The sequence below is a fragment of the Zootermopsis nevadensis genome, unplaced genomic scaffold (genome assembly GCF_977971745.1).
Source record: "Zootermopsis nevadensis isolate Lab colony 2312 unplaced genomic scaffold, Znev_1.0 Znev_ptg000027l, whole genome shotgun sequence".
NCBI classification, from domain to species: domain Eukaryota; kingdom Metazoa; phylum Arthropoda; class Insecta; order Blattodea; family Termopsidae; genus Zootermopsis; species Zootermopsis nevadensis.
Window position 1 is genome coordinate 4719424 of NW_028259159.1, and position 12534 is coordinate 4731957.

Here is a 12534-nt window from a genome sequence, read left to right on the forward strand (position 1 = left end):
AATCTTTGGGTTCCATAAAGCGAAGAATTTTATAACCACCTAACCTAAAATTACCAGCGTCTCAAAGAATACCATATGAAACGATGTTCTTTGCTTAATTTGTTTAATACTTACATAGGACTTAAGATAATGAGGACATTATGATGCAAGACCTAGCAGGTGCTTCAATAAGTATGTTTGTGGCGAATACAGTTATAATGTTATTGAGCACGTTTACGTAATTTGGCTTTATTTATATGCAAAGGGGCGAAAGAAATGTAAGAAATATTGGAGTAACTGTATTAAAGTGCAATGTAAACAAAAAAAACTGAATGCCCACAACAAGCTACAGAAACGTTCCATTCTGAATAACAACAAAGAAAATGTAGCAAATACATTAAGAGACAAGCTTATAGTCCTTCAAGTAATTTTCGATTGAGTAATATTTTACATGCGCCTGTATTTTCACACAGCTTTAAAACATTTAGGGAGTCCTGCCCCCCCCCCCCCCCCCCGCACTATACCAACCTTTTGTCGGTTTAATTTTCTCAAATAACCCACATTAAATTGCATTAGCAGCTATGCTACACAAGAACGGGGCAAAACATCAGAAAAAGAACAATAGTTATACAAGTTTATAACGTAATCATATTCATTCCATAGAGGTCTATAATTCCATTTTTGCGCATGTGCAATGACTTATTTCTGTCCACAGTTTCTGGAAACTAACCACTGACCCATGGGGATTTATGAGACTATCTTGGCCCTTCCAAAACCGAGACTTTTAAGAAATACATGGATATTACTCTCATTGTTTCCTAAGTGACACGAAGTTTATATCACTGAAAAGTCACAAATGATAAGTTAAGTACTCGAAGAATCAGAAGCGAATATTTGCATCACTGCGCATAACTAATATTAAATTCCTTCGGTTAAAAACTTTCTCATATCTCCCGGTTTAAAATCCATTTGCACAATGATTCATAGCCATACACAGTCGAAAGTTTAAACACGTAAATTTCATTCCAAACTACGGGTTCTTGTTTTTTTTTTCAGTTCTTTACACGCCATGGAACATTTAAGATGTTAAAAATGTCACGTTCAGCTTTAAAACAACAACTGAAGAAATTTTCAAAACGTTCACTTCGACACTTCAAGCACTTCGGAAGCTTACTGTTTGTAAATATATTTCTGAATTGTCAAATTTCACATCCTCGTCTATCGGAGTAAAATAGTTGATGTAGTCCATGATATGACATGCATAGTTTAAAATTCATCTAATGCAATTTAATGCTTTCCAAATAAGTATTGTTCAGTTTCAAAAAGCAAGGACTAAATAAGCTTTTCAAATATTAAACTGAACTAATATATTTCAAAATATTTTTTTATAATTTATCACGAGGATGTATACAAATAATTTCAACCCTTCTAATTCTAAGTATCAGGTGTCTTGTTTGAAAGTACTAGTTCTTAAAGATATAAATTTATTTATTGTTCAGCATAATTAGTCCAAGAAATGTCTCCAGATAGCTAAAATAATTAACAATTCTTTGCTTTCAACAATGACCATTATACCTACGAGTTATTATGAAAATGGTTAGCATTCCAATCTGCAATTAAAACAAATTTCTTAACTGTTAATCTAAAATAACAATAACAAATCAAAATGATACTTGTGAGGAAGTTAGGAGGAGACTAAATTCCGGAAATGCTTGCTACTTCTCAGTCCAAAATATTTTGTCTTCCCGTCTGATTTCTAAGAACCTGAAAATTAAAGTATACAAAACAATAATCTTGCCTGTTGTTTTGTATGGGTGCGAAACATGGTCTCTCACTCAGAGGGAGGAACACAGATTGCAGGTGTTTGAGAATCGGGTGTTGAGGAGGATATTTGGGCCTAAGAGGGAAGACGATGGGGCGTGGAGAAAACTGCACAATGACGAGCTTAAAAATCTGTACTGCTCCCCCAGTATTGTGAGGGTGATTAAGTCGAGAAGAGTGAGATGGGCGGGACATGTAGCGCGCATGGATGGGACAAGAGGTGTGCACCGGGTACTGGTTGGGAAACCTGAAGGGAAGAGACCGCTGGGGAGACCTAGACGTAGATGGGAGGATAATCTCAGGCGGGATCTATGGGAGATAGGAGTTGAAGGAAACTGGATTTTGTTGGCCCAGGACAGGGTCCGGTGGAGGGCTTTGGTTAATTCGGTGATGAACCTTCGGGTTCGGTAAGCCATCTAGTTAGTTAGTTAGTTAGTTAATCTAAAAGTGTTGTAGAAACTTACAAACAAATATATGACAAAGCACCACAAGTATGTATAAAATACCGTTTTTAGAATTGTGACGTGGTGCATGTTTAAATGACGATTATAAAATTTTCATGCATGTTTAGATGCATTTTCCGGTCTGTAAATCATATATGTAAATTATTTTCTCTAATTGTCACGCACGCAGTTAAACACTTTTCCTAGCAAAACCTATTTGCTGTTTCAAACAGTTTATCAAACTATTACACGAAGCGCTTAAAATGCTTTCTCCGTCGGGTCACGTATTATTCACCGCATAGCAAATAAGCTCATCAGCATTAATTTCGCAGCTACCGATTTAACATGACACAATATCATTACCCTAGAACCGAAGTCAGCTCGAAATCGACATTGAATGCGAAGAAATATTTAAAACAGATTCGTTAATTACCGTTAGTGTGAATTTAAAGTGGACCTTGTATCTGTCCACCCTGTTCGTATAGACAAATACATTTCTAGATAGCTCATGGTGAGAAAAAAATTATTAGAACTCAATCTCCTCTGAATTTCTACGAGAACGCTGTTCCAATTTGTTAAGGACGATAAGAATCAACATTGAATATAAACGTCGGTTGCTGGCACACTTTAAGCGTTCCTCTATCCTCTATGAAACTTCATTTAAATGTTTCTTAATATCGAAATGGACCTTAAAGATATAAGATGCGAGACTGTAGACTAGGTGATCTGGTTCAAAATATGGACAAGTCGTATGTTTCTTCACCGTCTGAGAGACTAGCAGCTTCTCAAGAACGAATCTTCTTCTCTGAGTTAATACTGTGGCCTGCGTTAAAAAAAATCATAATCATTTCGGACTTAAAAATGTTGAAAAGGAGAGGTTATTAAAAACACAAAATAAGCACGTACGAGAATGTTTAAATACGTTTTACATGAATAAGTGCGAAGAACATATAACACACAACTGGACTGATTATCACATTATAAGAATTAAATATAAAATGTATGAAAAATAAATATTAAAAAAAGAGTATAAGGTTTTTAGAAAACATGGCCAGATCAAGTTCACAAGTACGGAACCGAACAAGTCAAAAAGAAAAGAAAAATAGTGACGCTTCAGAGGAAGAAAAACGTCGGATTATACAGTATAAAACATCTATGAAATCAGCAACAAATTACTATAAATAATTCTAACTTTTCATCTGCATATTTTAGTAATTAGTTCTTAAAAATTTTATAAAATTATCATACTAGTACAGTAAGAAAATCACTACTGCTGTTCGTGGTTGTAAAAAATACTGTAATCACTTACGAAATATTTGTAGATACGTAAGAATATTATAATGCATTCCATCCTTATTTCAATACCTATGGATTTATAATAGAACTGAGATTCTTTACTTCTAATAGCAATTTGTTGTAGTAACATCTATCCTTAAAAAAATCACTTCCATTTCTCTCATTAATAGTCTCTGGATGAGACTAAATACTGGTTATTTACATAAAAAAACCCTCAACTCTGGAAGTTATAAGACAGGTCTATAATTATTAATTCTTCGGAAAATGAACAAAAACAAGTCATCTTCTGCGGACAACAACTATAACACTGACGGAATCGAGTGAGACAGAGCGACAGTGCTGCCGCAGCATGTGAGTGAGAATCGAATGAGTCACATAAAGTAAATTATACATTGAAAAGGGGCTTTTATATAATGACTTCATACATATTCATGAGGGTCCCTAGTAGTAGTAGTAGAAGCAGCCAAGCCGACTGGCTGGCGATGCGAGCGGGCAATATTTGGTGCTTCGTAATGAAATGAATTTATGCAGAACTGTAATGCTGAATATTTAGTATGGGGGGAAGGGGGTGTCTCTGTCTCATTCTACTCTTGTCCCCCCCCCCACCGTGCACCTCCACCTCTACCCTTCCACACAACTAAACCTCCTCCTCACCCTCCTCATCATCAATATGCAAACAAGATTTAAAATAGGAAAATGAAGAGTGTGTGCGCATGTATATTCAAAGATTTAGCATTTCATTATATTATGTGAATAAGAGACTGGTTATTCTTTTCATTACTGTTATTATTATTATTATTATTATTATTATTATATTCTTTAGTCACCCTCTCTCATTCAGTAATAAAAATAATAATGGGACTCCGAGTTGTCGTATAAAGTGAGTGAACAAGATTTGCGACACTTAATTAAAAATATTGTGCTGTGAGTGATGATGACATTTGTGTCTATGCATGCCCCTCTATCTTGATATTTTATCATAAAGTTTCACGACTAGAAGGCAGGAGAGAACAAGTGGTTTCAGAGGCGCGCCCGCTCCTATGGCTACTTCAGCCTACATACACTTGAACGAGGATAACCATCGATGGCGTCACAGATACCAATATGGTTGACTTGAAGGATTTTTGTTAACAAACCATCACACAGAACTACGAATAAAGGTAACCATCAGGAAATGGCAGAAATAATACAGAAGGCAGTAGAGACCTTGTTACCGAAACGTAATTGTGTTCGATTAAACTTAAGATGATCGGCTGTAGATTGATCTGGCAGTAAAAATATGCTTAAAAACGAGTGACTTGAAAATTAATTAAGCCTGTAACAAGCGCCGTAGGCAAGGTTGTAGAGAGGCCTGGCCGTGGAGTTTGTATTCAAAGAACAATGTTCGTAAAATGTAGCTGGGTTCCATAGAAACTTATCTTTAATTTTAAATTTAACACGCTGTAAGAAGGCCTTGCAGTGCATGTATCGTTAAATGAAAAGAGTCTCTAATACAAATACAGGGTGTCTTTTGTCACCTCAGAAAAGGTAAAAGCAAGACTGCAATTCTAATTCAGAGACCAGCGTTCCGTCCAAAGCTGCAGCATCGGAGACCTTCCTTCTACCATTTGATCTTTGTATCCATAAATTTTAACAGGAAAAACATTCTGCAGTTAAAACCTGTCAATTGCACACTTTACAACTGCAAACCCACAACTGTTTAGCGAACAAAAATAATTATTGTTGAAACATATTTTGTATTCCAAGATTATGGCGCTGTTAAAATATATGATACGCTACACACAGACGGATAGCGCATTTCATACTTAAGCACCAACGTTCGAAATTATGTTCGTGGTTCTCCGCAGTTCCTCCAATGAAATGGTAGAATATTACTGTAATGAATCTTCGGTTTTCATAAAAGTTGGGGAATTTATTGAGTAGCTAACCCGTCTTTGTGAAGCTGGTTGACATTTGTTATGAGTTAATGACGTCAAAATCAGTTCGTCACATATATATATATATATTATTTATTTATTACAAAATATACAGAATTACTTTACATGCGTATGTCATGCAAATACACGTTTTTAAATAAATAATGTGTCTGATCTAGTTAAGACGTAATGCGGGCTTTTAAGGGACTTTAAAGTTAAGAAACTGACATATCTGCGTTAAGTACACCAATATAAAGTGAAAGCAGGTCCATGGCTTCACATGTGAAGTAACAACATAAACAATGTGTTTTGTGTTTTCTTTGTGCCGCGGACTAAATTTTTAAACATTATTTAAATTATCTTCATGCTTCAAAGGTACAAAAGAATAGTAACGAAAAACGCTGGGTGTTCTAAACAAATTATATAAATTTTACTGTTTCATATTTTACTAACAAGTCTGAATTTATTAAACATAAAGTAATTCCATTTTCTGCCATTACGAATGGAGAAATGAATATGAAATAAAAAACATTTAAATAAAGCATTCATTCTGGAATATGATTTTTTAAATGCAACCTTTATATAAAAAAAAGAGAGTCCAAACCAATATATAGGTTGAGTAGAGAGTCTACTGAATAGAATATGACGTATTTCGAATCCAAACAGTGGCAAATTTGATAAAGAAATAAATAACTAGACAGGGGTGAACTGGAATATCTCCGAGGATTATTATATTAATTATGACAATGAAACATTGACGAAGTGCATCACTGAATGATCGGATACTGAATTCGTGAGCTGCAATTTCACTATATATATATATATATAATATTATTAATCTTATACATAATTTAAGATCTTTTATAGCTAGATATACACAGTACAACATGTGAGTGATCCAGTGCCTTATAGTAATAATATAAACACAAAACAACGATACAGTATTCTTCTAGCAGCACGCCCTCACGTATATATCGTAATTCCAAAAATCTCTGTATGAACATCAATTTGGACATCTTCCAACAAACACACGTACAGTACAATCTAAGAAAAATGTAAATTCTGCCACATAAAATTGGCTAAGTATTTACGAACGTTTCGTTATGCTTCAATAAAATGTTATGCTTACCCACCAGAACATTACAGGCTTTGGACAGGTTTCGACACGTTTCGGCCATGTTTAGTCAGATTTCGACAGGTAGTAGTATCTCCCCATTCTGCGTTACTTTTATTTTTGAGGAAATACTACTTCCATCTTCAAGGCTGAAGAAGGATACACAACGAATCTCCGAATGTTGATATCTACCTACGAGTCCAGGTGGTCTTAAAACCCAGAAGAACGACATCGAAATCTTCATCGCCGTGAGAACCTGAAATCTTACTTGCTATCTGGATTAATGTTATTAACACGTAGAAAAGATATATGTTATTTTTATGCAAAGATACAAAAAGTAAATTAGCTCGGCAATAGAATATCTGACTCGAGTGTCTAAAGTCTTGGGTGGTAACTCGAGGATCAGATTCTGATAGATTTTCTGCGGGTATCTTACGTATTCTTCACAGTAGGACTACAGAACAGTATATATTTATTTACGTATTCTGAACTAGGGTCATAAAAATTCGACTTATTTAACTGAAAAGTTTGCCTATGATACAGTAACTCTGAAAAGAATTCTGGCAGCAAGACTGCGCTCTAAGATAAAGAATTTCTGTTCCGATTGAAGAAAACCCATCCCTGACGCTGCGGCCAGTACTAAAAAAACCCACTAATTTCAGTCCACACTGGAACGAACAAAGCTCATACAAAAATTATACATGGAATGTGCTTAAATTGCCTGAACGGCCTTCACTGCACATTTTTCGAGTGGTTTGTTTAGGAAAACAAAATTAAATAAAACATTTCAACTGAAGGTTAGGTCTCGAGAGTTATTTTGGACGAAAGAGCACCAGAGTAGAAGCCAGGAAGTTCGACCCCCTATAATTCATTTCGTACGAAGAAGGGTGAGAGGGGTGGGGGAAGGAAGCAAGCCACAGGCAGGAGCCCCTCGGAAACTCAACTAACCTTCATACATGGCTAATATATGTGCGAGACAGAGTGAGAGAGGTTCTGAACCGTTACACTCTACAGATAGCCAGAGGCTAAAAGTTATAATTAATTCCAACCCCCCTATCCCCCCCCATACCACCCTACCGCTGATTAACTTTGAATGATCAGTGCCACGAAAACGCATTAAAACTGAACGAATGCAGATGAAACTTTGGTCAAAATCAAGAGACCACAAAAACCAAAAAAACCTCCTCTCACGTCCGAATTGGTAGATAACATACATATGCAACTGTAGCATAAAATGATGACCAAAAAACCTCAAAATCATATCCCCCCTTCTCTACCACACAAGTATGGAGATAAAAAATGTAACAAGCTGCCAAATTCACAATTTGTTCAACTATTTTTTAGATTCATTTTCACCGGCGGTGGTTGAGTGTGTTATTAAAGTCTAAACCCGAAGGGATGATAAATATATAATTTCATTAATTCATAAAATTGCTTCGGGCACCAATCCGACTCGCATTTCTCCATTATCGACCTTTATACGTGGACTGTTTTTTTATATTTTTTCTGTGTGTGTGTGTGTGTGTATGTGAGTGTGTAGACTCGCAATCCAGAAAATAGATTAAAAAAAAACTCTGGACTTTTCGTGTAAAAGCGTGCGGTTTCTGTTACATCTAAAATTCAGCACGAGTGCTATAGGAAATTAATCAATTAGCTTTTAAAAAAACAGATTGTACTGCACACAATTAAACTATGCAAATTGGAAAGTAATTTAACATGCATCGCATTTCCACTAGCAGCGTGCAGACAGGGGAAGTTACTTTAGTCCGATTTCTGGGCCCTCACACCCCTGTCTCAGGCATTTTCTCCTGCTGTAGCTTCATATATCCTAACATCTTACATCCACCGTTCACTATCAAGTGCCGGAAGTCTCCATCTGTTGAATGAAGGCAGATGGATTCATCATTCTGTTCTCGCATCTAATAGCTACGAAATCAGACTGATTGGAGCGGCGTACTCCTCAGAAGCTGACAGTCACTCTACATTTATGCAACCCGAAAGTTAATCATCATGTTCACTGTAACATCAACCAGTTCAAATCATCGTAACCTGTATCCCTAAGATTCGCATCTGTGCTGAGACTTCCTCACATTAATTTTTCAGAGCAATGTCTCCTTCTTTTCTATTCATACGTTCTAGATGTCCGGCCATTTCAACAACAATAATATATTTATTACCGTAAAATCAGTAGAAAAAGATTAAAAATTATTAAGCTTCTCACTGTGTAATTTTCTCAGTCATCCTGTTACTTCGTTTCTTTTACGTAGGCTCAAATAATCTGGTGTCTGAGAACACAGTGCTTAGAAGAAGGATAAAGTTACATGGGACTGGATAAAACTGCGTAATCTGTACTCTTCACAAAATATTATTTGGACTATGAATTGAAGCAGGATGAGATGGACGCAGGATGTAGCACGCATGAGGTAGATGCAGAATTTTGGATAGAAAGTCTCAAGGGAAGAGATCGCTTGAAAGGCCTTGAAGGGGTATAATATTAAAATAAATTTTACGTAAATCAGGTGGGAGGGTGTGAAACTTATAGCTGAGCGACTATTAGCTTCTTGAGGCCTCTGTTTCATGAAGTTAGTTTGATACGCACGTCACAAACAGCGACTAGGTAAGGATTAAAAAGGAGGCAATTGTAAAGTGTTTCATAATATTATCCTAGCGAGACTGGGAAAATGCATGACAGACATTTTTGTAACACAAAGTGTGCTACTGAAGAATGAATAACAATTAATACTGCTAATTATTGTTCATTGTTTCATATGTGCTGGGTGGGGGACCTGGAATATGAACACAGCAAAACATGCAAGTCAAAATAATAATTGTGTATTCTGTGATAAGTTTCTTCTGATATTTTTTTTTTGAAAAAAAAAATGAATTAATATTTCTGTATTACGTCAATTGGAACATAAAATACCGCAGGGTTTATTTGTTTTCATTCCATGTGGAATGTATACGATACATTTTTACAATAATACAACTTCACTCGGTCGCATTTCTCCGCATATTGAAAAAACAGTTTTCATGTTATGCAAATCGTTTTTTTTAATTTTTACCAGAGAATGTCAAACTCGTCGCGTCAACTGAGAAACAAAACTAAAACAGTCTTCCTCTGCATAATTTAAAAAAAAATTATGTCACAAAAGTATCCATTATCATTTACTGAGCCCAAAAAGTATAAGTTACTTTCATATCACTAAACACCTATCCATTTAAAACATATCATTTTTGAAAAAAAAAATATAACATTAATTCAGAGAACTAAATGAAAAATGAAAAATGCGTTCTCAAGCTTTTGACGGATAAAATCGCAACATTTTACGTGTGGCACAAGAGACTACTTAAATAAAACAAAACTTTTAAGTACTGAATGTTTGTTTCTAATTGTGACACTTTTGAAATGTATTATGGATCAAACAATACAACACATTTAACGCCACTTAGTTCCATACGACAGGCGTGATCTTTTTAACCAAATTTCATTTTTGGTTTGTTTAACGATGTTGTCAGTGGCTCAGAATTCTTTACGTCGAATGATATGATTATTAATGAAATAACAAATAAGAAAAGATATGGAAAGTAGAGGTCGTGGCCTAATTTAAGCCACTGTCTCGGAATTTGTCAGGAGGATCTCGGGAAGACAAACAGAAACCTCAATCAAGGTAGCAAAGTCTCAAGGCCTAGATTTAAGATGTATTTACAGCGTGGAGAAGAGTTTGTCCGACTAGGTATGACTAATCAAGATGCTGAATGGGAGAATGTTCTATTTCACAAGACCTGCTACCATTAGGCAGCTTTTAGAAATTATAATATAAGAAATAAAGGTACGAATAGGACTAAATAAATAAAGCATATGAGATGAAGATGTGAAAAAAAAATTCCTCACTGATTTCCAAAGGGGCTCTTACACTAACTGGTACGTAACTGAACGAAAACAATTCAAGAAATTTAAAGAAATGTTTGTCCGAAGGAATTATTTGATGTCAGCAGCTTATTAAAACAGTTAAAATTTATCAAATAATGAAGTAAATCATGAATTTATAATTTCCGTTTGTACTGAAAAATAAATACTTTTATGTTCGAAATAAATTACGACACAAAACTTGTTACGATTTACGTGACTGTGTTTGGATTTGGGTATAATTAACGTAATTATTATCTTCTCTGCAAAATTTGCCCTTTTTTTTCGGGAAGTGTAATAATTCAGTCTCTTCTAAAGTGGTAGCAGCTCGTACATTACGCGCGCAGTGCATGTGGAGGAAGGTAATGAACAAGGCAGTTGCTAATTACGATTGGAAAGATTATAAATAGTTATTTTAAAAATAAAAAGCACTTCTAAATCCTTGATTAACATTTCCCTCTTCTCCTCTCTTCATTTCTCCATCTTATGCATAACAAACATTTAAAACAAGTTAGAAAATGTGCACACGGCGTAATAATTCTGACGTGTTTTATACCTTTGACATTTCGGAATGTCCGGCGAATTCCCACACTGGGGATTCCAACACTGAAAATATTCCGTGTGAAATTCTTCACTATCACTACAGAGCGCAGCACGTGTAGGTCTTCTTATAAAGTGTCTGTTATTGTTGGCTGACTTTTGGAAAAACTTTAATCCGTCGACAAAACTTAAATTAATTTACTTCTTGAATACCGAAACCGAATTCTTGTGTAATAATACGTGAAATGCCAGTTGTCGTGGAGTCAAAGATCCTTTCGTCGATCATGGTTTTGTGAGTTGTGACGCCATGCGATCTTCCAGGTGATTATACGAAAGTATGGAAAATTTCCCTCCAGCTTCCTTATTCGCTCTGAAGACTGAGGCTGTACGTAGCTCCAATACGATGATCACACCCTGTAAGACCACATGGCGTCACTGCGCAGAAGACAACGGTCGACATCTTTTTTGCCCCGAAAACCCTACATCTCAACAAGCTCGGAAAATGTTTTCCGTACTAGTACATTATTTCCTCATTTCAGCTTTGCAACGTGCATTTGGAGGCATTACTCGACCTTGTTGGACAGTTCCTTTTCGGCCACCAGATCGCAGCACCTCCTTCAAGACTTTCCTCTGCCGTCATTTATTATCATGGGGTGTACGATGTTCAAAATTATGTAAGGCCACAAAGTGTTCAGCGCAGGAGACCACGAGCAACATATTTTTTGCCCCGAAAACCCTTCATCTCAACAAGCTCGGAAAATGTATTCCGTACTAGAAAATTATTTCCTCATTTCAGCTTTGTAACGTGCATTTGGAGATATTACTTGACCTTGTTGGACAGTTCCTTTTCGGCCACCAGATCGCAGCACCTCCTTCAAGACTTTCCTCGGACGTCATTTATTATCACGGGCTGTAGGATGTTCAAAATTATGTAAGGCCACAAGGTGTTCAACGCAGGAGACCACGGGCAACATGTTTTTTGCCCCGAAAACCCTACATCTCAACAAGCTAGGAAAAATTTATTCCGTACGAGAACACATATTATTTCCTCATTCAGGCCCTTGCAACGTGCATTTGGAGATATTACTTGACCTTGTTGGACAGTTCCTTTTATCGCAGCACCTCCCTCAAGACATTCCTCGGCTGTCATTTATTAACACAGCTTATAGGACATTAAAAATTATGATTTCGAGGTGGTGCAGAATAATCCCACCTCCACATAAAATTACATCCAACTCCGTCCAGTACTGAATCGACTGGATTCTAGTCACTAGACAGAGATATGATCCTCTGAAATTACAGTTAGTACTTACCAGGCTGCATGGTGCAACATCCCAGATGATTCGCCACCGTGAACCTTCTTCAGACACATATTTTAAACTCAAAAACACACATTCTTGAATAAATACATTCTCTCACTCACAACAAAACTAAACGTTTTAAAACAGCCAGTAGGTGTCAGGATGTACAAACCTTACTCATGATGCACTCTGTGTCAGAATCTTACAACCAACGAAG

The 12534-nt window shown here is 36.1% G+C and overlaps 1 protein-coding gene across 6 annotated transcripts in view; it reads right to left on the reverse strand.

Moving 5' to 3' along the window:
- pdm3 (POU-domain protein pdm3) overlaps positions 1–12514 on the reverse strand; it is a 206546-nt gene extending 194032 nt beyond the window's left edge. For 4 of the 6 annotated variants that reach the window (XM_087356298.1, XM_087356302.1, XM_087356297.1 and 1 more), the window contains exon 1: positions 12330–12514. In XM_087356298.1, coding sequence (XP_087212424.1) covers positions 12330–12339 — 10 coding nt within the window. In that variant the 5' untranslated portion in view covers positions 12340–12514. The remainder of the gene's footprint in view (positions 1–12329) is intronic. The other 2 variants (XM_087356303.1, XM_087356299.1) reach the window with 1 other exon arrangement.
- Between the last annotated feature and the right edge of the window lie 20 nt (positions 12515–12534).